Source organism: Alligator mississippiensis, chromosome 14, assembly GCF_030867095.1.
Source record: "Alligator mississippiensis isolate rAllMis1 chromosome 14, rAllMis1, whole genome shotgun sequence".
Taxonomy (NCBI): Eukaryota; Metazoa; Chordata; order Crocodylia; family Alligatoridae; genus Alligator; species Alligator mississippiensis.
This window is the reverse complement of record NC_081837.1, coordinates 1,264,381-1,291,909: the sequence shown is the minus strand read 5'-3', so window position 1 is coordinate 1,291,909 and position 27,529 is coordinate 1,264,381. Positions and strand designations below refer to the sequence as shown.

Sequence of the window (27,529 nt, the reverse complement as noted above, 5' to 3'; positions counted from 1 at the left end):
TGCGGGAGGACTGGTGAGGTCCTGCAGGGCACAGACCGGCCTAGCCTCAGCCTTTGCAGGCTCTGTTGCAAGGTGTCTGCCCTAGTGTGTCTGCTATTGCCAAAAGCCGTGCTTTACCCCGGCGAGAGCCTCCCACAGGCCTTGCCCAGCTCTGGGGTCGTCCAGCTTGAATTGGCATTTAAAAAAAAGAGCAACAAATGAAGTACCAACAGCAAGAGCGAGACAGAGTGGCGGGGGCCCTGCCGCAGCCCGTGCAGCAGTGGGGACAATGATGAGGTCTTCAATTAAATTCAGTCCTCAGCTTGTCATGCGCTTCAGACAGATGCGAACACGCCGAGGCGCTGTCTCGCGTGCACGCACGCGTACCGTGCACGCCTGCAGGAGTCTCTGGGGGCTGCTCGCTCGTCTGCGGCCTGCCTCGTTGCCTTGTTTGTTGAGCCGGATTTGCATTCAGCCATCATTTAGCTTCCCATCACTTCCCTTCACTAACGCTTTGAAGGGCTCTTGCCAATCGATTGTTTGCTTTATTTTGAACTCGCCGTCCCTCTGGAAAGGCGGCTCCCCCTCATTAGCAGTCTGGGCGCACGACGTGGGAAGCGTCAGGCAGATTAGACGTATTTGAATATCATAATATTGGAGAGTTCAATTTGGCTTCAAAATGCTCCTCTTCCGCACCCCTCCACGAGCTTTGTGGCATGAAACATTTATGGAGCTGCCGAGGATCAAAGTTGTATTGAGTGTTGGAAGCGTGGTGCAGGTGTGTGCAAAGCTCCCAGCCTGCACCAAGGGGAGCGAGACGCCGGCTCTCCCTGGGCTCTCCAGCATCTGGGCTTGCCAAGCCGCCTCTCTCCTGCCGCTTGCCAACGTCACCGCTTGCCGTGCCCGCCGGCGCCTCGCCCGCTCTCCCCTCGCCCTCCACCCATGCAGGGTGACTGTGGGGGCTGCATTGCCGACACTGATGGTAGAACAATAGCTGCTGTTTTCCTGCCTTTACTTTGTATTGAAACAGCAGAGCGCTTCCTCCCACAGGGGATGACGCACGGCTTAGAGCTGCCCCCCAACTGGAGCAATTTTCTGCTGCTCGCACGAGCGCCGGCAATGGCAGAGCGTGGCCCTGTGACCCTGGAGGCCCACGCTGCTCAGGCACTAGCAGGGACCCCGGCCGGGCTTCCACCGAGACACAGGTTGAACTCTGCTGATGGCAGGAGGCCAGGGGTCAGCTCCAGCTCTGGTTTCTGGGGTTTCGGCTGGGGTTGGGAGATAGGCCTTTGTCTCTCCCTGGCGCTGGGCCCTGGACAGAGCAGTCAGCGGGGGAAGGGCCCAGGTCCTCATGGAGTTGGGACTTGCAGTGAGCATCTGCTGGTCCTCTGTCGCTCAACACCTGTGGGTCCTGCTCATCCCGGGCGGGCGAGCCCCTCGGAGAGTGCCGGGTGCTCACAGGAGCTGCGGGCAGGCTGTGCCCTCTGCAGCCTGACTCAGACTGGGCCAGGCAGGGCCGAGCTCTTGCACAGAGGAGCTGGGAGTCCCTAGGGCTGGCTCGCAGGGGGGACACCGCTGCAGCCTGCCCGCAGCTGAAGGCACAGGCCCTGGTTGCTGTGCAAGGGGGTCAGAGGCTCAGCGCACAACGTGCCACCGGCAGGATGACGCGGTGAGACTTCCCCGCTGGCCTGATGCTTCTCCCGGGGGAGGCAGGAAGGGGCCTCCTGTTCGGGCCCCCCGGAGAAGGGAGAAGGGGGACAGGTCCGGGGCTGCCACCAGGGCTCGGAGCCCAGGGCCGGAGCACGGTCTCAGGCAGCCGTGCCACTGAGCAGTGCTGGGGCAGGGCAAGGGCCTGATCCGGCCAGAGCCAGGTGGCCCCGGGGGGCTGCCCTGTGCCAGCGTGGGCACCCCGCCAGGCGGGTCCCGAAGCCGGCGGGGCGGATGCAGCAGCCCTCGGCCTGGACGTCCCCGGTCACTGTCCTCGGGGCCATGGCGTGCCCCGGGTGCCCCCGGCCGGCCCCGGCACTGCCCGGCGAGCCGCGGGGGCGGAGGGGAGCCGGGCGGGCGGGCCGCGCTGCGGGCCGGGCGCCCCCGCAGATCCGGGGGGCGCAGTACTCGCAGCGTTACGGTAGGAGCTGTTCTGCGCCGCCCGCCGCTCCGGAGCAGACGCCGGGCGCTGTCCGCGGTGCTGAACGCGCCCCCGCTCCGCTCCGCTCCGCTCCGCTCCCGCGCCGCTCCCGCACCGCCGGCGCCCGCACCCCGGCCCGGCCCGGCCCGGCCCCCGCCCCGCCCGCGCATGGGGGCCCCGGCAGCGGGTCCGGCCGGCCGCGGCGCCGCCTGCCTCCTCCTGGCCGCGCTGCTCCCGCTCCAGCTGCCGCTCCCGCTCCGCGCCCGGGCTCCAGGTAGGGCTTCTCGGCGGCGCCGGGGGCGAGGGCCCCGGGCCCCGCGGGCCGGCCGGGATCGTGTCCCCGCCGCGGCGCCCGGACCCCCCCCCCCCCGGCCGGACCCCCCCGCCCCGGAGCAAACTTCCTCAAGTTCCGCTCCCGCAAACTCCCGGGCCGGCCGGCTCCGCTCCGCTCCGCTCCGCTCGGCCCCGGGGCGCGCGCGGTCCGCGGGGTGCGGTGCCAGCGCCCAGCTCTGCCTCCCGCACCTCGGCCCGGCACGGTCCCGCACCGGCTCCCCCCTCCCCGCGCCCCCCGCGGCTGCTCCGCTGCCCGGCTCTGCCCTGGACCCGCACGGAGCGGTCTCGGGGGGGCTGTGGGGCTCAGCCCAGGGGTTGCGGGGCTGGGCCTGGGGCTTTACCCCTCGCCTTCACCACCTTCTCACCCCCCGCAGCTGCCCCGGCCGGCTTGCCACAGCCACCTCCTTGGGAGGGACCCCGGCTGGGTGGGCTGGGCCCCAGGGCAGGGGTCGCAGTGCCTGGCTCGGCCAGGGGACAACTGCCCATGGGAGGAGCTGGCTCCACTGCCTGCAACCACCTGGCATGGAGGCAAAGCCCAGGCCCAGCAGCGTGCTCCCTGCCAGGCTCTGGATCAGGCCCTCACCCCCCTGGCTCCCGGCAGGCACGTCGGTTCCCCGAGTAGAGGCCATCTGGCCCCGTGGGGTCGGGCTGCGGGGTCAGGCTTGTCAGCACTGCTTGCGGGGCCTGGGAACGAGGCCTGGTTGTATCTGCCCGGGGCATCCCTTAAAAATCTGCTGCGCCCTTCCTGCCACTGCTGCCCCTGCCCCTGTGGCTCTGGGGCTGCTGGGTCTGTGTCTCTGTGATGCGTCTCCCTCGCTCGGGGATGGATCCCACGTGCCAGAGCCCCCTGGCTCGGTCACACTGCCCCAGTGCTCCCTGTTGCGCCGGCTCTCTGCTGGGATTACTTGTCCGGCTGCCGCCTGGGAAGACAGAGGCCATCTTGAGAGCGGTGACATGCTTCATGCTGGAGCCTCCATGGCCGGGCAGGGGCTGGGGAGCCGCATGCAGCTCCTGTGCCCCCAGGCCCCGGAGAGCTGATGCTGAAGCCATGGCAGGCTCGTCTCTGTGCTAAGCAGGGGCTGCCAGGAGCTCGCCGTAGGGATAACACACAGCAACCACACCCCAGTGCTGGGGGAGTGGGAGCGTGTCTTGCCCCGTGTCTGATACTGGGTGCCGCCGGAGAGGGGCCGGCTGGGAAAGGTGGCAGCGAGCAGGCCGGGCTGCGCCGTGCCGGCCTTGTTTGTTCCATCTCCGCGTCGCTGTTCTGGAGACGGCCATATGGCAGGAGCGACGCGGCCCGCTCCGGGGAGGCAGCGCTCGAAGCCAGCCAGATGGCAGGAGGCCGGGGTGAGCCTGCGGTGGCCGCGGCAGCAGGGGCCAGAGCCGGGGCCTGGAGCACAGTGTGCAGGAAAGCTGGCGCTTGCCAGGGTGGGAGCCGCGAGCTCTGGGCCTGCCTCGCTCAGCTCTTGAGTGCAGGAAAATTACAGCTTTCCAAACAGACACGTATTAGCCGGGGCCGTGGGAGGCTGCAATTAAACTTGCTGTGGGAACAGGCGCACGTTGCAGCTTCCCCTTCGGCTGAGAAATGGCATGGTAGAAGGGTGGGCCCGCGTAGGAGTCACCGCCAGGGCTGCATTTCCAGGCCAGGCCTCCTCCCCACCTCACGCGCCGGCTGCAGGGGTTGCCCGGATGCTCTTGGAGCCCCGGGTGGGTGTGCTGTGGGGGGGCTGCGTCCAGACAGGGGGCTGTGGCTGCACGTGTCTGCGTGGATGCAGAGCTGCTGGTGCTGGAAACCCTCAGGGAGCTGAGGCAGGAGGGAGATGGTGGCTGCCAGGCTGCTGGGCACAGAGGAAGCCACAGCTCCTTCCCTGCAGCTCCCTGCCGCAGCCTGCTTGGGGGCTCGGGCTGGCCAGCGAGGCCCTGCATTGCCTACAGGCACCTCGCCTGCCCTCTGCCACCTGGCCATGCTCTGCCGTCGCCCAGCTGAGAGGCAGCGAAGCGCAGGGGCTGCCGCACGCGGAGCTCCTTGCAGACAGTGCACAGCTCCTTGCAGCCAGGAGGCTTGGCTCCCGCTGCTTCCCACGGGTCTTCCTGGCTGCTAAGGCCCTGGCAGGGATGCGGGAGCTGATCTCTCCCGCGGGGCTGGGGGAGCTGCTGCTTCTGTGCTGTCCTGGCTGGTTCGTGGGCCCTGGGCTGCTGCGGGCCCATGTGGGCTGCACGAGGGCGAGGCGCCTGGCAGGCACACGCCGTGACAGAGAGAAGCCCTGGGTGGCTGGTTACATAAACCACCATATGTTGCAGGCAGTAATCTCGCCCGGCAAGCACGGCACAGACGTCAGCATCCCAGGCTGCGTCTGGCACAGGCAGCCCTTCCCAGCACGCCTTGCGGGGTGGCCTGCCAGGTGCAACAACCCTGCGGCCCGGGCTCACCCTGGGCAGCGTCGGCTGGGTGAGTCCTGGGGGCCCCTGGCAGGGCTCTGATGCTGGGGTTGCACCAGAAGTCTCTGGATCAATGCCAGGGTAGGTGAGCTCAGGCTCTGGCTGCACCGAGGTGCACACTGCCCCTGCGGGGTTACAGGCAGCCTGCCCTCACTGCTCTGTGCCAGGAGGCTGCCCAGGTGTGCAGTGCCCCCAGACCTGGGCAGTGATGGGCGGCTGGGCCCCCTCACCCCGACTGCCCAGACTTTCCCTGAAGGTGCAGCTGCAGGTCAGGCGGTTCCTTGCTGCTCTGCTACTGCATCCGGAGCCCTGCACAGGAGACGAGCTGGGGTTTGATGCCACCTCCAGCGCAGGTGTGGGCTGGGAGCCTGGGGGTAAAGATAGGCTGCACAGGCCAGGCTGAAACACTCCTGTCCCCTGCCCACCCTTCACGCACGGCTGGGACTGAGCAGGAGAGACCAGCCTCTGCCCAGCAGCCCCCCTGCCCTGTGCCCCTGGCCCCGTGGACCTGTTGCAGCACTGCAGCAGGCGGGCACGGGGAGGAGGCTCAGGTGCTCTTACCAAGTGTGTCAACCAGCAGCTCTGATGAGCTAGGAAACCCTGGGTGGCTCCAGCCAGTGCTCACAGCCCTTTGCCTTCCCCCTCGTGGTCCTCGGGGTGGGCCGGGAGCTGGTCCCATCATGCCGGGGGTCCTGGGCCCCACCAGGAAGGCTCTTGCCATAATTGCAAGGCATGAGGCTGTGTGCACGGTGCCTGCTGTGTCAGTTTAATGATTTTTAATGAGCAATTACCTTTCGTCGTTCCCCTAATTTCTGAATATCAATAAAGTTAATTAAACTCTGCATGTGGGCTGCTCTGGAGCAGCGCAGGGGAAAGGTAGGCGCTGGCGAGGAGCACGGGGGGTGGGGAGAAGGCAGACAGGCAGGTGGGAGCATGTGGCAGGGCCCAGTGCAGGCCTGGAAGGAGCTGCTGCCAGGACAGGAGCCTGCTTGGGAAGGGAGAGAGGATGCAGCAGCCCTGATCCTGCCCCTGGTCTCAGGCTGGGGTGTGCCAGGCCCCAGTGTGTTGCACGTGCTTTGCGTGGTCAGGGGTCCCCAAAGGCCCTGGGTCTGCGGGCAGTGGAGCTACGCTGGGCAGTGGTGTCTGCAGGGAGGCCAGGACAGGCTGTTGCCAGCAGAGTTTGTGCGGGCACAGGGCTGGGCGTGGGGGCAGCTGGCAGAGCTGCGGAAAAACCTGGGGCTGTGGATGTTGCTGGGAGGAGAAGGCCGAGCACTGCAGACCCCTGTGCCCTTCCTTGGGGTCCCTGCCAGCTCCAGCTCTCTCCAGATCAGAGCCCCCACTAGGCTTGGGTGGCCCAGGGGGCTTGGAGCAGACGGCTCGGTGCAGCTCTGGGAGGAGTCGTCCTGCCCCCTGGCCCGTGCTGCAGCTGGCAAGTGGGTGGTGCACAGATGAAGGGGCGCATGCAGCCGCCACTCTGATCCCTGGTCTCGAGAGCCCGTGGCGCTTGTCTGGGGCCGGCAGTGCTCGCTGGACCATCCCCGACCCTTTGAAGTATGGCTGGCTGTCAGGCCCGGCAGCTCGTGGGGGTCTCCAGCTTCTGAAGGAGTTGCGCCATAACCTGGGGGCAGCCGTGAGCAGCACGTGGCCTCGGTGCCGGAGAGAACCACAGCCATGTCGGAGCCACTGAGCTAAGCTGTGCTTCGCTCCCTGAGCCGGGGGGAAGGGGAGGGCGCAGCCACTGGTCCCCGTCTCCAGTCTCCACGCTGCCTGTGAACATGGGGACAAGGCTGGATCCAAGCCTCATGGCTATGTCCTGGTGTCAGCAGGCAGCCGTGGCCCCAAAAAGAGATGCCCCAAGGACAGGGAAAGCTGGCACGGTGGAGAGGGCAGTGCCAGCACCAGGAAGGGGGTGCTGGGGGCACTCGGGGAGGAGCGGAGCCCCTGGCTGAGCAGCGAGCTGGCTGCACCCGGCAGCAGGAGGGGTTGATACCAGCAACGTGGGGCCCGCTTTGGTGCCTGCCCCAAAGGCCAAGCGGCTGCCTGCTGCGGTGGGTGTGCCGTGGCCGAGGCCGTGGCAGGGCCCAGACGGACCCTCTGACCGTGGTGGTCCGGGGAGGGGCAGAGCGGAGGAAGCTGCGGCTCTGCCTTTGCCGGATGCAGCCCGAGAGGATAATTTAGCCTCCAATCAATTCTTTAAACGCACACAATTGAAAGATTGCCTCTGAAAGCCGCCCATAAACAGTGCGGTAATGGATTCCTCTCCGGTAACAGCCAGCCAGCATATAAACTTACACAACAAGGATCCCCGGGCAGCCCTAATTCATCAGCTGCCGAAACAAGAGAAATGAAATGGAGCCACGCCGGGCTGGGGCCGCGGCCCCGGGGTGGCTGGCAGGGCCGGGAGCGGGGTGCGGGGCCTGCTGGGCTCTGGCTGCCCGCACCCCGGGTGCAGGTGGGTGGCGGGCACGCAGCCCGGGCCCACCGGCACGATGACTAAGCTGCGCCCGGGCTGCTGTCCAGGCAGTGCTCGCGAGGCCCTTTCCCAATGCCGGGCACGGGCGTCATGCGGCCCTGCCTGCCGCTCAAGTGCAGCCGTTCCCGGCGACGCGGCGTCCTTGGTGCCGGGAGCCTGTGGCGGCCGCATTGTGCAGCAGCAGCTATTGTGTTGCAAAGCGGCGCTTTGCCGGAGCATGCCGCCCCCCTTCTCCCTTCTCCCTTCTCCCTTTTCCCTTCTCCATCCCCAGCGGCTCTGCCAGCAGTGGGGAAGCAGGCCAGGGCCCGGCGCGAGGCTGGCTCGGGGAGCTGTGGGTGGTGCGACGGTGGGTGGGGGCCCCTGTGCCAGGCGGCCTCGTTAGCCAGCGAGCGCCCATGGTAGGACTTGGCAGAGGTACCATGGTGGGGCCCGGGCAGGGTCACGGCCCTGCAGCAGCAGGAGTGGGCTGATGACAAGACTGAGCCCGGGGCAGCAGAGACGGCACAAAGCTCGCTGCATGCAATGCTGCCCCCCGGGAGCAAAGGACCTCCCCGGCCCCTACCGGCACCCTGCACCCCATGCACGTGCTGGGCTGGGCCCTGGGCCACCCCTTGCCTTTGCCCCAGCCCAGCCCCCCACGTCCCCCCACCCAGGCCCCAGGTCCTGCAAGCGAGCACCTGGAGCCTGCTGGGGTCCCCTTGGGTTCCCCCGTGTCCTATCCTGCCCCTCCCATGGCTGGGGGCTGGAAGGGGGTCGCAGCAGATGCCAGCCCTCAGCACAGGGCACTTGCAGTCCCAGGCTGGCTCTGGGTGCCGCGAAGGCTGGGCCCCTCCCGGGACGGGGAAGGCACATAGGTCAGGGCGCCGGATGGGAGCGGGCGTGCAGGTGGGGCAGGGCTGCAAGGTGCAGGGCGCCGGCTGGCTGCTCAGCTCCAGCGGGCACCACCACATGTATAATTTAAATCCAGTAACAAGATGTGCTGAAGGTTTCAAATATTCATCAGCTGCGTGAGCGCTGCCGCGACCTGGGGAAAATGGAGGCAGGCAGCTGAAATTCAAGATCAGATGGAGTTCGGTGACCCAGCCGCTGTGGAGGCCTCTTGCCCGCCTGGCACCACCTGGGCCTGCCTTCTGCTGGCCCAGGGCCCGGAGGAAATGCAGGTCGTGGCGCATCTCCATGCACTGAGCCTTTCTCTGCATAGCGATGCTGGCACTGGGGGGGTGCATCCCCTGTCACGCTCGCTGGAGCAGAGCGCCCTGGTGCCAGCAGCAAGGGGAGCCCACCTGGGCATGCACAGCTCCTGCCTGCATCTGCCACCCAGCCCAGGCTGAGGGGCAGCAGCCTGCCCGAGCCCCCGGCTACGAGTGCAGGCTCCTGGGGTGCTTGAGGGAAGGGGGCAGGTGCGGGGCTGGGACCTATCCTGCAAGCGTGGGGCTGGGCTGTGCCTGGCAAGCCGCCTGTCTTTGCAGCACTGCTTGCTAGGGAGGGGTGCATAGCCTTGCGCCACCGCGCTCTGCACCAGCAGCTGCAGGCAGTGCCCCCTGCTGAGGCCTGCAGCCACGCCGACTCTGTGGCCATCAGAGCCACGTGTGCTGAGAGTTATTCACAGCCTTATTGACCAGCCCAGAGTAAATCAGCAGTTGCTGCAAGCAGCGTCTGGTGCAAGCCCCAGTGGCTGCCCATGCCCCCCGCCCCGCAGGGCACTGCTGCCAGCTCCTCAGCAGTGGGGGCAGGCATCTGGCTCGGGCACTGCTTTGGGGCAGAAGGTCCATTGCATCCACCCTCGAGGGCACGGCCAGTGCAAAGCATGTGCAGCGCCAGTCTCTCCCCCAGGAGGTCGCCTGCCCCCTGTGCCCACCGGGCCCTGCTCCAGGGCCTGGCCCAGAGCTGTTGGGCCGAGGGTGGGCATGGGGGTGGGGGTGGCACGAGGGAGTTGGGGGGAGGTGGCATCGTTCTTCCCTGCTGGCTCCATATTCTTGACGGCTTTTGTTCCCAGGCGGACGAGATAAGGAGCAATAATTAAATCTTCCCCGGGGCACAGCGGGAGGCTTTGGCAGCAGAATTACCGGGCGCCTGCATTCGCCGTCCGGCTTGAACGGGCTTGTTCGGCAGCGGGTAGAGGGGGACCCCCGCCTGCCTGGCTCGACGCGGCGGTGCAGCAGCTGGGCGGGGCATGGGGGCTCCGGTCCTGTCCTTCCCAAGGCAGCTGGGATGAGGGGGCCTGCTCCCCCTGCCCGGTGCTGGGAGGTATTTGTACAGCACCTTGCGCGGGGCTGCCCACCCCTTCCCTTGCCCCCGGGAGCCTCCGGGCTGGGCCCTGCTGGCATTGTCAGGCAGCAGAAGGGGCTGGAGCTGCCCCACGGTGCTCAGCACCCCAAAGGCCCCTGGCTTCACCCCTGCCCCACGGCTCAGGCGCCAGGCCCAGCTCCAGCGCTCGCACTGCAGCCTCTGACGCAGAATAAGCTTTGCTGCCTGTGAGCTGGGGGGAGGAGGGGATGGGGGGGAAGAAAGCAGCTTCTGTTCCCCGCGGCGCTGGAGCAGGCCAGGAGCTCAGCCAAGCGGCAGCTCCAGCCAGCGCCGCCCCCCGCGCGGCCGTGCAGGCGGGAGATAAGGCGCACGGAGAGCGGCGCGGGGCTGGCAGCCGGGCTCCTGCCTGGGCTGCGGGGGGATTAGTGCGCCTGAGCGCTCGGTGTCGTGCGGTACCCTCGTGCCCGCCGGGCTGTGCGACGGGGTCTGGGCATGGGCCAGGCCTAGCTCCCAGGCCCCTCTTGCTGCATCTCCAAATGTCTGGGGGCAGGGAGCTCCTGGGGGCCTCTGCCCAGTCTCACCTGTGCCAGCACAGGCCAAGCGGCCAGTCCTGGGCACTGGGCTCCCCTCCCCTCACACCCCAGGGGCCGCGGTGCCAGGACAGGATGCTCTCCCACGAGGCTGAGGCTGCCTCTGCAGCACGCTGGGGTCTAGTGCTCCGGGCCCGGATTGCACCATTCATCATCGTCGCGGCCGGGGAAATTGCTGTGCAAATGCATTTGCTCCGGAGGGAGAGCGTGGCCATCGACGTGTGCTGGGCGCGGCACCCGGGGGCAGGGGGTGGGAGCCTGCTGCTGCAGTGTGGCAGGCTCCAGCTGCCTGGGAGGTCTTGTCTGCTCTGCCCCCAACCCCTTTGCTGCCCCTTGTCCTCCATGGGGCTGGAGTGCGCCTGCCCCCTCATCCCCCTGCCTTGCTGAGGCTCACGAGGCAACCCCTAGCTTGGAGGGCTGAGCCGGCTCTGGGACCGTTGGTGCCAGGGCCAGGGATGGAGAAGGGCTTGGACACCTGCTGCCTCTGGCCCTGTTTGGGCATTACTGCTTGCAGGGGCTCCAGAGGCGCCTTGTGCCCAGGCAGGTCCCTACTTGAAGCCACGGCTCCGAGCCTGCAGCCCCGGGAGCATGACGCTGGGGGCAGAGCGGGAGCTCCTGGCATCTGCTCAGGCCATGGCTTCCGTCCCCACACCCCCGAGACCTGTCCCCGCTGTGTGGGCATCCCGCTGAGGGTGCGGCGGTGCCCCGCAGAGGGGCAGGCGGGCACGCCGCACGGGGTGGCTCCGTTACCACGGCACGACTGTAATTTCCAGGCACTAGTTGACATGTCAGTCGTCATTTGTCATTGCAGCGCTACTCCGCGATGCTCGGGGGGCCCGTTGAGGCGACATGTGACACGTGTCAGTGGGTAAATGACTGTTCAATTCAAGGAGAAGCGCGCGGCGCACAAGGGCAAACACTTCCCCGCCTGCGCTACCAGGAACGTGCAAGCGCCGCAGCCCCGCCGAGCTCCTGGCACTGCCGCTCCCGGCCACCCCTGCCTGCGGGCATTGCCTCTGCCCAGGGACAGCCCCTCCCAGCCACGACCTGCCAGTTGAGCTGCTGGTTTCCTCCGGCGTCCAGGGCCCGCGTGGTCCCGGAGCTGGGCCCACCTGCGCCGGCAGCAGTGCAGCAGCTGGCAGGAGCAGGGGGGGGAGCAGAGGCACCAGCTGCAGCGTCCCTCGAGCCTGCCCCGGCCCCGTGCCTGGGGGACTGCCTCTGGCAGCTGTAACACCTGGTGTCTCGCTGGTGCTAGCTGAGCCCCCTGGGCACCACCATGCAGCACCCAGCCCGCTCCCACTGACCCTGGTGCCTGCGAGCACAGGGCAGGAGCGAAGGCTTCCCCCGTCCCTTCCTGCCGCGTCTCAACCGCCTCCCGTGGGGCTGCCTGTCTGCTCTCCTTAGCGCTCCTGGCTCCGGCATGTGCTGCTGGGCACCTGCTGGGGCCTACACGGCTGCTGTGCCAAGGACGGAGCACCCTCCGTCAGGCCATCGACTTTCCTGCGTTAGCCCTGGCAGCCAGCGGCGAGGGTGGGGGGGAGCCCTGGGCTCCCGGAGCTGGGGGTGGGAGCGTGGCTGCAGTCCCTCCTCACCCTGGCAGGGAAAGGTCACCGGCACAGCACGGCGCAGCCCTCGCAACGGTCTGTTGCTTGTGACCTTTCCTGGGGCTGCTCTGCTCCTGGCGGCTGGAGCACGGCGTGTGGACTGGGAGCTGATGCCCAGACCCTGCCCCTCACCTCCCCTGGGGGCGCCCGCCGCGGGCCAGGATGAGGAGGCAGGGAGGATGCAGAGTCCCGGGGCAAACGCCCAGCCAAGGGCAGACGCGGGGTGGGTGTGCGTGGGCACGTGACAGGCTGGTACCAGGGCCAGGCAGGCAGCTGGGGGAAGCACAGGGCTGGCCCCGCTCCGAGCATCCCCATGGGGACCAGCCCAGGTGCCATGCAGCTCCCAGCCCTGCCGGTGCCCCTCACTCCTGACCCATAGCCCCCTACCCCTGCATCCCTGCCAGTGCCCCTCACTCCTGACCCGCAGCCCCCGGCTACCCCAGAGGGAGCTGGCCCATTGCACAGTGCACTGTGGCTCGAGGGCCCCCAGGCGCAGGGGCTGCACTGGTGCTGATCTGGGTGCAGTCCCCAGGCGCTGCCCACCACAGTGCCACCCGTGGCAGCCCCCGCGGTGGGTGCAGGGGCAGAGGGGGGCAATGAGGGGGAAGCTGCGCAGAGAAGCAGGGACAAGCGACAGGAAGGTTAATGTGAGGCGCCGGGCGCCTGACAGCTCATTCATCACGGCTGCCAGCCTGGCCCGCGGGGCACGGCCAGATTAGATTTTAAATTGGAAAACAAACCCTGCCTTGTACAGTCAGCACCCGGAGGCCGGGCAGCCCGGCCATGCGCTGCGCCGCACCGCACCACGCAGGCACCCACGGTGCGGGCACCTGTCCCACCTCCGGCTCCTGCCCGTGTTGAATAGTCTGGTGGAGATGGAGGGCTGAGGCCTCCCCAGTTGCTTGCGGGGGCTGCTGGCTCTGCCTGTCCCAGCGTCATGGCCGGCTCAGCTGGGTGCTGCGAGCCTCCGCCCTGCCCCTGCGCATGGGGCTGCCCTGCCATGGGCGCCGCAGCCTCCTGGGGTTGGGCCAGGCCCCGCGTCCTCGTTTTTATGCTGGGCTGGGACACGGCCGCTCACCACGGCTCCTCGCAGCATTGTCCGGGCAGCGCTGCGGCTGCCGGCTCCCTCTCGGGCTCAGCTCACGAGGGCCCCCCAGCCCTGCCAGCCCCAGGGGATGGGTGCAAGACCCTGCGGACCCTCCAGGCAGTGCCAGCTCCATCTTGGGCATGGCTGGGGCGCAGGGCACTTGCCAGGCTCAGCCTGGTACCACCCCGAGACTCCCCATGCCAGTGCTGCCAGGGTGCCCCCTGCTCTCCACCAGAGCCCCCACCAAGCTGGCTGCTTGTTACTAGGGAAAGGTACCTGGAAACGGGCTGATTGCTGCTTGATTGGAACGAGAGCAGTCGCTGCGCAGCCACTGCCACTGCCACTGCAAAGCCTGGCAGCGCAGCCTGGCGCGGGGAGGGAGGGAGGGAAGCAGGGAGGGGGCCGGTGCCCCCATGCTCGTGGGAAACCCAGGGAAGCTGACCCCAGCTCCCCATCCCTGGCCCCCCAACCCCCCGGGAGTCCACGTTGGGGGCTTCCGCGAGCTGGTGCAGGCACCCAGGTGCCAGCCCCCCGGTCAGCGCCTGGGCAAGCCGCTGTGCCCTAGCCTGGGTGGCTGTGGGGTCACTCGGCTGCTGGGCTGGCGGCTGGTCCCCGTACCGCTGCCCCGAGCTGTCCGGCTCCCAGGGGCCTCTGTGGGTGGCAGGGCCTCAGCTGCCAGGAGAGCCCACGCATGGCAGCCGGTGGCTGCAGGACCACAGGGCCCATGTCTGGGCATGGGGGTGCAGCGTTGCAGGCAGCAGGTAACGAGGCGGGGGGCCGGGCTGCAGCACTAATCCCCTATTACAGCGACGCGGGATCCCGGTGCCCTCCAGTATAAACTCATTAACTTTTATGGGCTAATAAATGGATCCTATTAAAAAATAATTTCCTGCGCGCTGGGTGCAAGTTCGCCTCTGGGCTGCTGCAGTGAGCACCGGCGCCTGCGCCCGCTCCGCTTGCAGGGGGGCCATGGCAGTGGCGGCCCCCGGGCACGTAGGCTCCAGGCCCAGGCCAGCTGCTCCCCAGCCAGGGGAGGGGACGTGGATGTGGCTGCACCAGGCTCGGCCTGGCCTCGTGGCGCTCTGTCCCGGGCTGCAGGGCACCGGTGCGGCTGCGAGCGGGCGCCCACCTGGCCCTGGGCCCTGCGGACGCCCCGGGAGCCCAGAGCTCCCTCCCAGCACGGAGCTGGCTCCTCCCCGGTGCCTCGCAGGCGGCAGCAGCGCAGTCATTAATCCTGGCAGGGCCATGCCCTTGGTGCGGCACGGGATAATTACCCACTAATTGGCAGTATCGTGTCATCGGGCCCGTGCCGCCGCACGCGAGACGTGTCCTGCCTGCTAACGCAGCCCCTGCCCCACCTTGACGCCTTGGCGAGCCCCTCGACCGCAGCCGACGCAGGTGCCAGGTGCCCGTGGCGGGTGCATCGTGGCCCCTGCCAGGCCCCGGGCAGTGGAGCAAACAGCTGCCGTGTTGCTGTAGGGCCTGCAGCGCGGGGTGCCCCGGGGGTCCCAGGCCTCGCTCCGGCGGGGTCCCGAGCCAGGTGTTACCGGGCTCCTGGGTGCCTCCAGGGTGGGTGCTGGATGCCTCGGGGCAGGGGTGGTGAGGGCGCCGGGAGGCCTGCCCAACGCTTGCTGGGGCTGGCGAGGCCCGTTCTCGTTCCGTCCCGAGGCCTCACGGGCTCCGTGCGGGGGTTGCGCAGCTCGGGAGACCGTGTGCAGGGCTGGAGCATGGCGTCCGCGGCGGGACCCTGCCATGGAGCCCACACCCCAGCGCTCCCCGCCTGCCCTGCCCTGTGGTAGCGCGTGGTCTGTGCATGGGGCTTGCTGCTTGCATCAAGCCCCAGCTCCCGGAGCCACGTGATGGGTGTCGGGTGGCAGTGGAGGGACGCTGCCGCGGGGGGCCCGGGGGCAGCAGCTGGATGGGGCTGCGTGGGGGCTCTGTTCAAGCCCCTGACCTGTCTCTTCTGAGGCCCCTTGGGAGCCGGCTGTGGGGCCGAGGCCTGCGGGGCGTCGTGGGGCTGGGCGAGGGGAGCCTGCCCGTGGCGGGGCCCGGCCCTCGGCCCCACCGGCCTCCCACGAGCATCTGCTGCGCACAGAGCAGCCCGAGTAGCCATGGCAACCGGCATCATGTCCCTCTAGCCGGAGCCGTGGTCCCATGGGGGTGGGAGGCTCCGTGGCAGGGCAGCCGGCCACGTATGCTGGCCAGGACCCTGCCCGCACCCCCAGGGCCATGGCTCCTTGCACACGCCGGCGCGGGCCCAGCCTGGAGCTCTGGCTCCTCGGGGGTCACAGCCCCGCACCGGGACTCCCCGCGGGACCCCGCTCCCTGCACCGCTGGCCCCGTGGGGCAATTCTTCCCGGAGCATCATGGGGTGTGGGGCAGGGGGCCGCGGGTCAGGAGTGAGGGACACCAGCCGGGGACCTCCTGCGTGCATGCACATGCATGGCAATGCCCACACGCACATGCATGCACATGCACCCTTCGGCACGCGGAGCAGCAGGTGCCACCTCCAGTTAAGCAGGAGGGTCTCTCTGGGCACAGCCCGCAGGCTCCCAGCAGAGCCCTGGGGTGCCAGGGGGCAGGGCTGGCGCTGGGGACAAGGGGCCCCGCTGACTGCCGCTGCCTTGTGCCGTCTCCTTGTTGCAGGGCTGCAGCCCGAGGCGCCCAACGCGCTGGCCCGCAAGGGAGCGGGCAGCTGGGAGGAGGAGCCGACGGCGCTGCCCACGCCGGACGAGCCCGCGGCCGAGGCCCGCTTCGTCACCACGGCCCCCCCGCTCGACCTGCTCAACCACCACCCGCTGCTGGAGGACTTCCTGCGGGACGCCCCCCGCCCAGGGCCCTTCCTCGGGGGTGCGCAGCGCCCCGACCCACCTGACCCACCCGAGCCACTTGCCCCGACGCCTGCACCCAGCCTGGCACGTCCGGATGAGCCCCCGGCCTTCCCTGAGCCCAGCACGCCCTCCGCCCCCACAGCACTGATGGGCAACAGAGCCGAGGCTGGGGACGTGGAGGGGACACCTGAAATGGCCAGGCCGGTCTTCACCACGGAGCTGCTGGCCACGGCCGCGGGCCCTGTGGTGCCGTGGCCAGAGCCACGTGCCGCTGTCCCCGGGCCGGTGCGCACGGAGCCCCTGGTCACCCCTGCCCCGACCTTCTCCCCCACCGGCCTGCCGCGCCCGGGCCCCGTCACGGTGACCAGCAGCCCCCCGAGCGCCTCCAGCCCCCCAGCCCTGGTGGCACCCCCCCAGGTGCCTGGCCCAACCCTGCCCCAGGCTGTGGAGCCCCAGACAGCAGTGACCCCCAGCGCCACGGCTTCTGGGGATGACGAGGACACCACCAGCACCACCCTCATCACCACCACCACCATCACCACGGGGCCGGCGCCAGGTGAGAGCCCGTGCCAGCTGGGCTGCGGGGTTTAGGGTGGGCTCGTGCAGGGGAGGCTCTGGGGGCTTGCTGTGGCCCCTGGGGGATGCTGGGCGTGGGGGGCTGGGGACTGGCGCAGCCGGCACACGGCCCATCGGCTCTTGCTGCTTTCCAGCTCCGTGCGCCTGGAACCTCACGGGCCCCGAGGGCTCCCTGGAGTCTCCGGAGCCGCCCGGCCCCAGCTCGGGCCCCGAGGGCAGCCTGGACTGCACCTATGCCATCTCCGTGTACCCCGGCTACGGCGTGGAGATCAAGGTCAGTGCAGGTGGCCGGGGCGGATGGGGTTGGCAAGCCGTGTGTGTGCAAGCTGGGACGGGCATGGGGAGGCCTCATGCACGTGCCACGTCTCCCTCTGGATGCACCAAGCTGGGGCTGGACAAAGGGCTGGCGGCTTGGTGTGCCCCAGGGAGGGGCGTGGGCAGCGGGCACCGGGGGCTCAGTTGTCCAGAGGCTGGATGACCCCAGGGCTGGCAGTGGCCCTGGCAGGGGAGAAGCCAGGAGCAAGCCCGGGGCAGGGAGTGCGCTGCCCACGGGGAAGGGCTGGGCATCCTCCCTGCCCCCCCGCTCTGGGAAGCGCTGGAGCCGCATGGTTGAATGTCAGCTCACGGCACGTGGGGCTTGGCCGACATTTGAGCCCATCCCCGCGTGGCCTAATTAGGTCCCGGCAGCAGCAGAGGCTTCCAGCTCGCCGTACACGAGGTCACCGCCGTGCAGGGAGGCTGGAGGGCGTCTGCTTTGCCATGGGGCAGGGGCATGGGGCCTGGGGATGGAGACCCCTCCGCTCCCAGCCCGGCCCCGGACGCCTGGGTCCTTCCCGCAGCTCGGCCAAGCCGCTGAGCGTCCCAGGCGGGGGCTCCGGCAGGAGGGGGCAGCCGCAGGCTCTGCTTGCCCGGCTGGGCGGCCCCGATCCTGCGGACGTGTCCCCCGAGCCGGGCGTTGCTGCTCTGCCACCGGGAGCCACGGCTGCCCAGGATGCGTGCTGGCTGGGGACCGCAGCCGTTTCCATGGCGATGGAGCAAAGGCTGCGCTGCCACTAAAAGGCAGGGGCTTGGGGGGCTGGGCAGGGCGCGTGGGTTCTGCGTGAGCTCCCCTCACTGCCCACCCGCAGCCCCCACCCCAGCCCTGCCGGTGCCCCTCACTCCCGACCCGCAGCCCCTCTGCCCCCCAGTCCTGCCCTGCCACATCTGGCGGAGCACCTTGCAGCCACAGCCCCGCTCGGGGGGTTTCCTCTGGTCAAAAATCTCTGTGGAAGTGATGAGCTGGTCTTTTCCAAGGGGGCCAAAAAGGTTGGGACCCACCGTCCTGCAAAGCCCAACAGCGCCCAGTTGCAGGCCCGGTCTCTCCTGCAAAGCCCCGTCTGGCCGCGGCTCAGCGGAGCCCGGTGCCTGCCCCGGCGCCACCTCCGCCTCATCGGCCCTGCCGGGTCGGGGCCAAGATTTATGGCGAGGCTAAGTGAGTTTGAAAGGTGTGGGCGGCGCGGGTGCGCGGCACAGACAGCCATCACCGCGCTCAGTGACTCGTGGAAGACGCTTTCCCGGTGCCGGGAGAGCTGCCGGGGCAGGGCCTGGGGGAGCGGGCGCAAGCACGGGCACAGGCCAGGGTTTGGCCACCCAGGGCAGGGGAATCTGTGCTGCTCTCTGCTCTGCCCCAGGCTGGGGTGAGGCCTGGCCCCTGCTGCTGCGGCGCTGGAGCCTGGGCCGGAGGTGATGGTGCGCGTGGCTGCGCAGGGGCGTGGGAGCAGGGCTGGGAGAGCTGACGATGCCCCGTGCCCGCAGGTGCAGAACATCAGCCTGCTGGAGGGGGAGGCCGTGACGGTGGAGACGGTCGGTGGCGCCGAGCCCGTGGTCCTGGCTAACGAGTCCTTCCTCCTGCGGGGCCAGGTCATCCGCAGCCCCAGCAACCAGGTGGCCGTGCGGTACCAGAGCCCCGCGCCCGCCCGCGCCGGCGCCTTCCGCTTCCGCTTCCAAGGTAAGGGGCGCTCCCCCATCCCCGGCAGCCCCAGGCAAGCCCAGCCACCCGCCTGGGCACCCCTGCCACGGCTCGTGGCCTAGGTGCCCGGTGCAGGGAGCAGCACCCGGCGGTGTCTCTAGCCCCCACCGCTGCGGCCCGTCGGGGACAATTAGCTCCCTCGCAGCTTGGCAATCTGTGCGCAGCTAATCTGTGCCGCCGCCAGGTTACGCGGGCACCAACCGGAGAGGAGCGCTAATGGGGAGATAATTGGCGCCAGCAATTACGGGCTCGTTTAGCGTAATTACCGCCGAGCAGCACCTTGTCACGGAGACCCGAGGGGAGGCTCTGCCCGTGCCGCCGGGACCCGGACTCGGGGCTCCAGCAGGTGCTGGGCAGCTGGACCTGCCCCTGCCCCGGCCGGGCCCTGGTATCGCGGGGGCCAAAGGAGCTGCGGGACCCGGGGCAGGGGCTGCAGGTGAAGATGGGGCCACAGGGCCCAGCCTCCCTCATGGCGGCTGCAGTTTCACCGCCTCTAACTTTCACCGTGGACAGAAAGAATCGACCAGCTGCACAGACACGGCCCCACGTGCGGCACAGGCGGCCGGAGCTGGGACTGGCCAGGGCCCGGGGCGTCTGGGTCTCAGGGCTGGGGAGCCACGTGTCTTGCCTGTTCCCTGCCTGGGAGCGACCCTGGTGCCAAGGCGGGACCTGGGGGGCTCAGGCGCCTGGTGCTTGCTCTAGCGTCTGGGGCAGCGAGAGATTTGGGGGTGGGTGTGTGCTGGGAGCCCAGGGCTGGGCTTGGGGTCACCGGGTTTCAGGAGTGAGGGGCACCGGCAGGGCGCAATGGGGGCTGCGGGTTGGGGGTGAGGGGCACCAGTCAGGCTGTTGGGGCTGTGGGTTGGGAGCAAGGGGTGTCCTGCCCCGCTCTCCCCCGCCTGCTCCTGCTCCTGCTCCTGCTCCTGCTCCTGCTCCTGCTCCCGCCCCAGCCATATTAATGGGAAAATAAGAACAGATTGTGCCGAGTGCTTCCCGCTGCCGGGGTCGCCATGGCAACGTGCAGCAAATTAGCGGTGGAGACGCAGCACCCGGTGCTCCCCTCCGCCACGGCCTGGCAGCGCGTGAGCCCGGGGCTGGGGTCGGGTGGCCACAGGGCCAGGCCGGACTGGGCAGGCCAGGGCTGAGTGCTTGCCCCAGTGCGTAGGGGCAGGTGGCGAGGCCCCGGGGCCAGGGCTGGGCCTGACCCACTGCCCCGTGCGGCCGCACTCCCCAGGGATCCCGGCCCCTCCAGTGGCTCGGCCCCGTGGCCCGGGCAGGGGGAGCCACGGCTCCTCGTCCCGGCCCCGTGCGGCGCCCACTGCTGCCAGGGCCCTGCACCGGGAGGGGACCAAAGGATCCTTTGTGCCAATACCAAATGTGTTGCAGCACATCCAGCCCTGCCCTGCCCAGCCCAGCCCAGCCTCAGCCCAGGTGGCACCGGCCTTGGGCAGCACCAGGATCGGGGCCTGGGCTGGCAGGTGCCATGCAGAAGGGCTTGCTGCCACCTGGTGGCTGTGGGCTGGCACTGCGTGCCCTGTTCGTGGCCCCGCTCCTGCCCCGGCGGGTCCCCCCGCCTGGGACCCCAGACCCCGGGGAAGCAGGCCACGCACTGCCCGTGTCCTGTGCCCGCAGCCTACGTGCTGAGCTGCCGCTTCCCCTCACGCCCGGCCTATGGGGACGTCTCGGTCACCAGCCTGCACCCGGGCGGCGATGCCTACTTCTCCTGCGCCGCCGGCTACCAGCTGCAGGGCCCCCACGCCCTCACCTGCCTCAACGCCACCCGCCCCTTCTGGAGTGGCAGGGAGCCCCTCTGCGTGGGTGAGTCTGGGCGCCGGACGGGGGGCCCAAGGGCTGCCCCGTGGCCTGGGTGCCCGTGGCACCAGGGCGGGGGCAGTGGGGGTGTTGGGTCCAGCCCCCCAGCGGCACGTCCCGTTGCAGCGGCCTGCGGGGGTGTGATCCGGAACGCCTCCCTGGGGCGCGTCGTCTCGCCCGGCTTCCCCGGGACCTACAGCAACAACCTGACCTGCCACTGGCTGCTGGAGGCACCGCCCGGGCAGCGCCTGCACCTGCACTTCGAGAAGGTCTCGCTGGCCGAGGATGACGACCGGTGCGTGGTGGGGCCCTGGGTGCAGGGACCGGGGATGCCCTTCTGCCCCGGACTGGCCCCACTCCCCTCCCAGAGCTGGGAGAGCCCAGGTGTCTGGGCACCCCCAGAGCCGGGGTGGAGGCTGCCCCTGCCGCGGTCCCCGTGTCCTGACCCAGCGTGGCCTGCAGGCTCATCATCCGCAATGGGAACGGCGTGGAGGCGCCGCCGGTGTACGACTCGTACGAGGTGGAGTACCTGCCCATCGAGGGGCTGCTCAGCACCGCCCGCCACTTCTTCGTGGAGCTCACGACCGACAGCAGTGGCGCAGCCGCCGGCGTGGCCCTGCGCTACGAGGGTGAGCCCAGGCCCCCCCATCCCTGCCTGCTGCCTACAAACTCACTGGGGGGGCAGCAGGAAATAGGGGACGCTCTGTTTACCAGGGCACCCCTTGGGGTTACCAGAAATAATGGCCACAAACTGCAGGAGAACAGATTTAGATTGGACATAAGGAAGAAATTCTTTATGGGAAGAGTTGCCAAACTGTGGAACGGGCTTCCACGGGAGGTGGTGCTTTCCCCTACCTGGGAGGTGTTCACGAGGAGATTAGACAGGCATCTGGCTGGGGTTACTTAACCCCAGCGCTCTTTCCTGCCTGGAGCACGGGGTCGGACCCGAGGATCCAGCAGGTCCCTTCCGACCCTGGAAATCTATGAATCCCGCCATGCCCCTCGTCAGCACAGCTCGCTCCCCCGCAGCCTTCCAGCCCGGGCACTGCTACGAGCCCTTCGTCAAGTACGGCAACTTCACCACCAGCGACGCAGCCTACGCGCTGGGCGCCACCGTGGAGTTCAGCTGCGACCCCGGCTACACGCTGGAGCAGGGCTCCGTGGTCATCGAGTGCGTGGACCCCACCGACCCGCAGTGGAACGAGACGGAGCCGGCCTGCCGAGGTCTGCACCGCGGGGAGGTGGGGAGGGGAGGAGTGCAGCCCCAGGGTGCCTTGAGCTGGCGGCACCCCTGGGGCTTAGCGCTGCCACGTCGCCCACAGCTGTGTGCAGCGGGGAGATCACGGACTCGGCCGGCGTCGTCCTGTCGCCCAACTGGCCGGAGGCCTACGGCAAGGGCCAGGACTGCATTTGGGGGCTGCACGTGGAGCAAGACAAGCGCGTCATGCTGGACATCCGTGTGTGAGTGCGGCAGGGGCACCGGGGGTCCACTGGGCAGCCCTGGGGCTGCTGGAGTGGGGGGAACCCTCCCTGGCCCCCCAGCTGTGACCTTTGCATCTTGCCGCCTGCCCCCCAGGCTGCACGTGGGCACAGGCGATGTGCTGACCTTCTACGACGGGGACGACCTGACCGCCCGCATCCTGGGCCAGTTCACGGGTGCACGCAGCCGCTTCAAGCTCTACACCTCCACGGCCGATGTCACCATCCAGTTCCAGTCCGACCCTGGCAGCTCTGTCTCCGGCTACCAGCAAGGCTTCGTCATCCACTTCTATGGTGAGTGCCCCCGCCTGAGCCCCCTGCCTCCAGCCCAGGGTCCCAGCCAGCTCGGCCTGGTGTCCTGGCCCCTAGCTCCCACCCCACAGGCTCCCCTCCCTGAGCTGGGCTGGAACCAGGCAGCCTGGCCCCAGCCCCCGTTAGACCCCCTGCTTGGCCCTGGCCCCGGCCCCGTGCTGGCCTATCTCACCCACGCTCCCTGCAGAGGTGCCGCGCAACGACACGTGCCCCGAGCTGCCCGAGATCCCCAATGGCTGGAAGACCACGTCGCACCCCGAGCTGATCCACGGCACCGTGGTGACCTACCACTGCTACCCGGGCTATGAGATTGTGGGCACCGACCTGCTCATGTGCCACTGGGACCTCACCTGGAGTGGAGACCTGCCCACCTGCGAGAGAGGTGACCCCCCAGCCCCTCCCGGGGGGCCTGCCTGTATCTGGGGCTACTTGCCTGGGCCCTTGGCATCATGCCGGTGGCCACTGGGATGGCAGAGGGGAGCCCAGGTGCCAGGGCTGGGTTGCAAAGGCCCCCCCAGTGCAGCCTGTCCCCCTCCCGCCCCATAGCTGCCCCGTGGGGTGTGGGGCCAGCAAGGGGTCACAGCGTTTCCCCCCCTTTCTGCAGTGACCACGTGCAGGGACCCAGGAGATGTGGAGCACAGCCGCCGCCTGGTCTCCAGCACCAGGTTCCCAGTGGGCAGCACTGTGCAGTTCGTGTGTGACAAGGGCTACATCCTGGCGGGCACCGCGCTCCTCACCTGCCACGACCGCCAGGCAGGCGGCCCCAAGTGGAGCGATCGCCTGCCCAAGTGCACCCGTAAGGCCATCCCCCGCTGGGGCCCTGGGGCCGCGCTCCCCCGGCCCCTCCTTGCCACCTGGTGGGGTCTGGGCCATGCCTGGAGGGCCATGCCGGGGGGGAGTACCCACAGCCTGGGGTGCCCTGACATCATGAGGCTATGGCAGATCCCCAGGGGAACTGGGCCAGGGTGCGGGCATGGTCTCACCCAGCCCTTCTGCCCACAGCGGAGCTGTATGAGCCCTGCCACAACCCGGGCATCCCTGAGCACGGTGCTCAAGCCCCAGAGAAGAGGCTGTACCAGGCCGGGGCCACCCTGCGCTTCTCGTGCACTGCGGGCCACGTGCTGCTGGGGGAGGCGAGTCTGCGCTGCGTGCCCGGGCACCCCTCGCAGTGGAGCAGCTCCCCGCCGCTCTGCAAGGCCGGTGAGTTTGTGCCACAGGGGCTCTGCGCTGCTGTGGCCGCAACGCCTGGGACTAGCCCGGGGTGGGTGAAGCATTTGTCCATGGTCAGGGCTGAAGCCCGGGGACTATCTCATTATATCACTATAGTGGATATAGTGGAACATGACTTCTCTAAAGAACATTACACCATATCCCAGTTCATCGCAGAATCAATACATCAACCAATACATCGACTATAGTGGTGTAATGTTCTTTAGAGAAGTCATGTTCCACTATATCACTGAGCCTGGGATGCCCAGAGACCCCTGCCCGTCCCTGCACCCTGCTCCCATTAACACCCCTTCCTTTCCCCAGCCTCCTACGATGAGTTCTACAGCAATCGCAACCTGGACGGTAAGAGCCTGGGCGCTGGGCTGCCGGGGGCATGGGGATGGGTGCACCCTGCACCCCACGGGTCCCCTTGCCCCGAGGTTGCAGCCTGGCTCCTGGCTGCGTCAGGGGATGGGGTCCGGGAGCAGGGCCCAGAGCACTGAGCCAGCAGGTGATGGGGTTTCGGGGGGGCTGAGCCGACGGCTGTCCCGGGAGCTGGGGGAAGGCCCCCCAGGCAGGGTCCCCCGGGCCCTGCTGAGCTTCAGCCAACCACTGCCCTCACTGGTCACGCTGGGCCTCCGTGCCCGTGTCTCTCCCCAGCAGTCGCCAAGGCCATGCCTGCGGGGGCTGCGCTGGAGAGCACCAACGTCGCTGTCGCTGTTCTCCTGCCCGTGGTCGCAGTGGCATTGCTCCTGGGTGGCATTTGCCTCTACTTCTCCAGGTGAGCATCCGGCTGCCAGCTCAGCCGAGCACTGTCTGGGCCCACTGCGCCCTGCACCTGGATCTGCCAGGGCTTGGTCCTGCCCCATGGGCACAACCCAGCCCCAGCCTGCCCCGGGCCCATCAGTCCCACGCTGCCCCCCCCCCCCCCGGGGCCATGCCTCTCCGCAGGCTCCAGGGGAAGCCGTCTCTGCAGCTGCCGCTCTCGGGGTCACACCCCTACGACCACATCACCGTGGAGTCGGCCTTTGACAACCCCACCTACGAGACCGGAGTAAGTGCTGAGTCCCGCCCGGGGCTGGGGCCATGGGGGCAGGGAGCCCTGGGCTGGGGGGCGGTGGGGGCCAGGGGGCAGCGGGGGGCACGCCGATGCCTGGGGAGGTGGGCAGAGGCAGCAGCAGTCTCGCTGCAGCTGCAGGGGCTGGGGAGGACCCCGTACCCGCGGCGCCCCACAGCCGCGGCACGTGTCCAACCCCCTGCAGTCTGTCTTTTTCCCAGGAGATGAGGGAATATGAGGTCTCCATCTAGGCCGAGGCCGCGCTGAGCCGGAGCTGGAGCTGGAGCAGCAGCAGCAGGAGGAGGAGGCACCTGCCGCAACACTGGAGCAGCTGTGGCCCGCGCGCTGCCCTGGGAGGGGATGTCATGCTGCCCCAGGGGACCGTCGTGCGCCGGGAGCAGGCCAGCATTGTCCGGCCGAGCCAGCCCCTTGGGTCCTGCCTCTCCCCCCGCAGGGGCTGGCCCCAGGGCAGCTGCTCCTGGCTGGTGCCGGAGCCGTGGGCTTCGTGGCAGCCAGAACCAGCCCTGCCCGTTCCCAGCCAGGCCTGCGTGAGTCTGCTCCCTCTGGCCACATGGGCAGGTGGTGCCCGGGCCCGGGGGAGCTGAGCGCGCTGCCTGAGAGCTGGCTCTTCACAGCACTGCCCTGGCTGGCTGCCGGGCACGGGCAGCACAGCCCGAGGGCACTTGCATAGCCTGGCCCAGGGCTGGGCAGGGCCAGGCTGGTGCTCTGCAGAGCCGTGCTGCCCGTGTCCTGGCTGTCAGAGCCACGGGGACCAGGCATGCGTGGCATGTCCAGCCCCGGCCTGGGGAGCAGGGTGAAGGGGCAGAGGCTGAACACAGCGGTCTGCCAGCTGCAGGCCTGTGCCGGCTCTGAACCAGGCTCCCTCCAGCCGGCAGAGTCCCGCCCTGGGCAGGGTCTCCCCTCTCATCCCCTGCTCCCAATGTGCTGGTTGCGTAGGGGGCAGGATGGATGGGGGAGAAGGGCAGAGCCCAGGGGCCAGGCCAGGCCTCCTGCATCTGCTCTGTAATGGAGGGGCACTGCTTGCTGGGTGCTGGCACTGCCCCGTCCTGCCCGCCGTGTGTTTCCCTCGCTGCCCATGCCCCCTGCCTGCCACCATCACCACCTCCCTGCCCATGCCCCCCCCCCATGAGCATGCTGCATTCGCTGACCTGGTGCCCGGCCACACACGTCCCTTGCCCGGCACAGCCGCCTCCTCCCCGGGCACCATCCTGACCCCACAGGCAGCCTCCTCCAGGCCCCTCAGAGACCCCCATCCCTGTAGGCAGCAGCGAGTAGACCCGGGCCTTTCTGCCCCCTGCTTGTCCCCCCGGGGCCTGAACAAGGTGCAGGGGGGGGGGGCAGACACCGGACGCCATGCTCCCTGCGGCCAGCCTGGCATCCCAGCCCCTAGCTCAGCTCTGCACGTGCGACCTCTGCCCGGAGACCAGCCTGGCACCACATGCACCCCAGGGTCCAGCAGGCCCCGGCTGCATCTCTCAGCTGCGGGCACAGGAGGGGTGGCACACGGAGCCGGCCTGGGGCGTTGGGGTGCTGGAGATGACTCGCCAGCCCCTGCCCTGTGACCAGCTCCGGGCCGTTCTCTGTGAGAAACCCAGCTGGACCGGGCAGCCGGGCAAGGCCAAGGACGATCCCTACAGGACCATTGCTTCCTGCTTCCACTGCCAGCGCCTGTTCCCGCTCAGCCCCAGGGAGACAGGCTCCAGGGCCCTTCCCCAGCACCGTAGGGCAAGGGGCTCCCCAGGGCTAGCCACTGACCCCGTCCCGGCCTCCCTGGCCTGCCAAGCCCTGGTCCAGGCAGGAAGCTTTTTACATGTCACGTGTACAATACGCCCCTCCGCCGCGCCGCCCGTTTTGGAGACAGCCCCATCGTTTCTTTCAGTTGGTTCATTAATAAACCGGTGTTTTAGAAGAAGCTGCTCAGTCGTGGTGCAGGCGTCCTGGGGGGTGGCCGGGCCTGCAGTCACACGGGGGAATGGGGGGGCACTGTCCTGACAAGGGTTAGGGGTGCTGAGGAAGCCCGGGGCTCAGCCAGGCCACCAGGACAGTTCAGGGGGCTGCGCCCCGGGTCACGGCTGGATGGAGATGGCCGAGGGGCAGGCTACTGGGAGACAGGCGGACAAGACCATGGCTTTGGGATCTGCACCAGCGGTAAGTGTCCCGGATGTCAGTCCGGCCGCAGCCTGGGACGAAGGAGGGATGCCCCAGAGCCCTGCGCTGGCTGGACAACAAGAGCCTTGCACCTGCGTCTCCGCTGCCCGGCAGCACTGGCCGTGAGGGCAGCCCACACATCGTGGTGGGAGATGGGAAGGTACCGCACCCCTCAGGATCAGAGCCAGGCGTCTGCTGCCCCGAAACTCCATGCCAGGGCGCCCCAAGTGCAGGGCCGTGGGAAGGCAGGACCCTGAAGCAGCACGTCACCTGCCCCAGTGGCCCTGGACCCCAGCCCAGCAGCCCCAGGCCACGAGCCACGACACTCAGGCTCCCTTTGGCCCATGCGCCCCTGCCTTAGGGGACCGCGTGGAGCCGCAGCATCGCTCATGCCCAGCACGAGCTGTCGGGGTGTTGCACGGGGCAGCACGGAGCAGGGCTGCATGGAGGCATCGGGGCGGCTGCTAGAGGGCTCCCGCCGGCCCCTGGAAAATTGATTTGAGCTAACCCGAGCTGACAGCACGATGCAGCCAGAGCCCCCGGCAGCGAAATCCCATCTGCAGAAGACAGCGCTCGCTGCGTGGCTCCATTGCAAGGACTGAGGGCAGGAACAAAGCCAGCGGAGAGGGATCTCGTGCATGCACGCACGCACGCCAGGCCCAGCTCGCCGTGACGCTCATGGGGGAGCTCAGCCCGACTTCACGGTGAAGGCAGCCAACGTCAAGGCCGCAGCCCAGCTGGCTGCCGCGGGACCAGCCGCGTGGCGTCACAGCTGGGGGCAGGACAGGCAGGGCTCGGTCCTGTCCCGACCCCTGCAAGCCCTGGGGTCGCGGCAGCTCCTCCTTGGGGTGCGGAGGCTCCTTGTGGGGGGCACAGACATCCAGAGGAGCGGGGCCACATCCAGCAGCTGCTCTGGGAGGGGTGAGATGGGTCCCAGCCCAGGTCCTGCAGGAGTCTCCATGCACAAAGCTGCCCCAGGAGAGGCCAGGCCTGGCTGCCCCAGGGGACCCACAGGGAGAGCCGGGCCCTCTTCAGGCTGCAGCAGGCGCGGGCCAAGCCCAGGGCACCAGCCCCCGCCACCGCTCCCCCCCTTGGCCTGGCGTGACTCCTGCCCTGCAGGGCTGCCCGGTGACAGGAGCTTCAGGGGAAAACACTGGTGCTCGTGACTTTGGGGATTTGGGGCCTGATCCAGCAGCAGA

At 68.8% G+C, this 27,529-nt stretch overlaps 1 protein-coding gene across 3 annotated transcripts; it reads left to right on the top strand.

Annotated features, from left to right (window-relative positions):
* The first annotated feature begins 2,256 nt into the window (after positions 1-2,256).
* Positions 2,257-26,094, top strand: SEZ6 (seizure related 6 homolog). Of its 3 annotated transcripts, none has more exons than XM_059717140.1 (17): positions 2,257-2,381; positions 15,527-16,267; positions 16,422-16,561; positions 18,082-18,274; positions 19,925-20,110; positions 20,231-20,399; positions 20,567-20,733; positions 21,134-21,328; positions 21,427-21,565; positions 21,681-21,877; positions 22,083-22,277; positions 22,500-22,691; positions 22,898-23,095; positions 23,429-23,467; positions 23,765-23,885; positions 24,056-24,158; positions 24,386-26,094. In XM_059717140.1, exons 1-17 carry the CDS (start codon positions 2,276-2,278, stop codon positions 24,410-24,412), a joined length of 3,108 nt encoding a protein of 1,035 aa, XP_059573123.1. In that variant the 5' UTR covers positions 2,257-2,275; the 3' UTR covers positions 24,413-26,094. The 3 variants fall into 3 exon arrangements, with proteins under 3 accessions (XP_059573123.1, XP_059573122.1, XP_059573121.1); XM_059717139.1 differs by having other exon boundaries at positions 2,258-2,381; positions 24,383-26,094; XM_059717138.1 differs by having other exon boundaries at positions 2,258-2,381; positions 24,367-26,094.
* Positions 26,095-27,529: the final 1,435 nt, after the last annotated feature.

Excerpts from the sequence above, each read along its gene's own strand:
- SEZ6 (XM_059717138.1), top strand. The coding sequence starts at position 2,276 with ATGGGGGCCCCGGCAGCGGGTCCGGCCGGCCGCGGCGCCGCCTGCCTC. Across the intron at positions 20,400-20,566 it reads CTGGCCGAGGATGACGACCG|GCTCATCATCCGCAATGGGA; the intron begins GTGCGTGGTGGG and ends CGTGGCCTGCAG. Across the intron at positions 21,566-21,680 it reads GTCATGCTGGACATCCGTGT|GCTGCACGTGGGCACAGGCG; the intron begins GTGAGTGCGGCA and ends CCTGCCCCCCAG.